Source organism: Cariama cristata, unplaced genomic scaffold (genome assembly GCF_000690535.1).
Source record: "Cariama cristata isolate BGI_N322 unplaced genomic scaffold, ASM69053v1 C10782564, whole genome shotgun sequence".
Classification (NCBI taxonomy): Eukaryota; Metazoa; Chordata; class Aves; order Cariamiformes; family Cariamidae; genus Cariama; species Cariama cristata.
This window is the reverse complement of record NW_009643542.1, coordinates 1-674: the sequence shown is the minus strand read 5'-3', so window position 1 is coordinate 674 and position 674 is coordinate 1. Positions and strand designations below refer to the sequence as shown.

At 63.5% G+C, this 674-nt stretch overlaps 1 protein-coding gene across 1 annotated transcript; it reads right to left on the bottom strand.

The window, feature by feature from the left end:
• Positions 1–17: 17 nt before the first annotated feature.
• On the bottom strand, positions 18–554 carry LOC104168193 (keratin, type I cytoskeletal 14-like; the record flags this gene model as incomplete). Its single annotated transcript, XM_009708685.1, has 1 exon — positions 18–554. A coding segment is annotated over exon 1 (537 nt), but the record flags the coding sequence as incomplete, so codon positions are not given.
• Between the last annotated feature and the right edge of the window lie 120 nt (positions 555–674).

Below are 674 nucleotides of genomic sequence, written 5' to 3'. Positions count from 1 at the left end.
TAATCACAGCATCCTACCTTGTTCCTGAGCTCCTCGATAGTCCTGTAGTAGGGGCTGTAGTCACGGTCTGGACCAGGCCCCTGCTTCTGGTACCATTCCCTGATCTTGACCTCCAGCTCAGTGTTGGCCTCCTCCAGGGCACGCACTTTGTCCAGGTAGGCAGCCAGGCGGTCGTTGAGGTTCTGCATCGTCTCCTTTTCCCCAGCCGGGAGGATGCCATCGCCACCTCCAAAGCCACCTCCAAAGCCGCCTCCAAAGCCACCGCTTCCAAAGCCGGCTCCAAAGCCAGCTCCAAAGCCAGCCCCATAGCTACCCCCAAAGCCACCGCCCAGGCCCCCTCCTACGCTGCTGCAGTAGCTGCCCCCGTAGCCGCTTCCGAGCCCCGAGACAACGCGGGAAGAGACAGAGTAGCTGCCAGAGCCGCCGTGGACGCTGGGGGCTCTGTACCCTCCTCCCCCAACACGCACGGAGGAAAGCCTGCTGGAGCCTCCACCCAGGCCACCGAATCCCTTGAGGGAGGTGGAGGAGGAGTATTGCCTGACAGTGGTGCTCATGGCGAGGGCTGCTGGAGGCTGCAGGGCTGGAGAGAGACACCCGGCTCAGCGGTGCAGACAGCCAGTGCTTGCTTCCCCCGGCTTGGAGCCCTTTATAGCCCGGGCAGGAGGCGTTGCCCG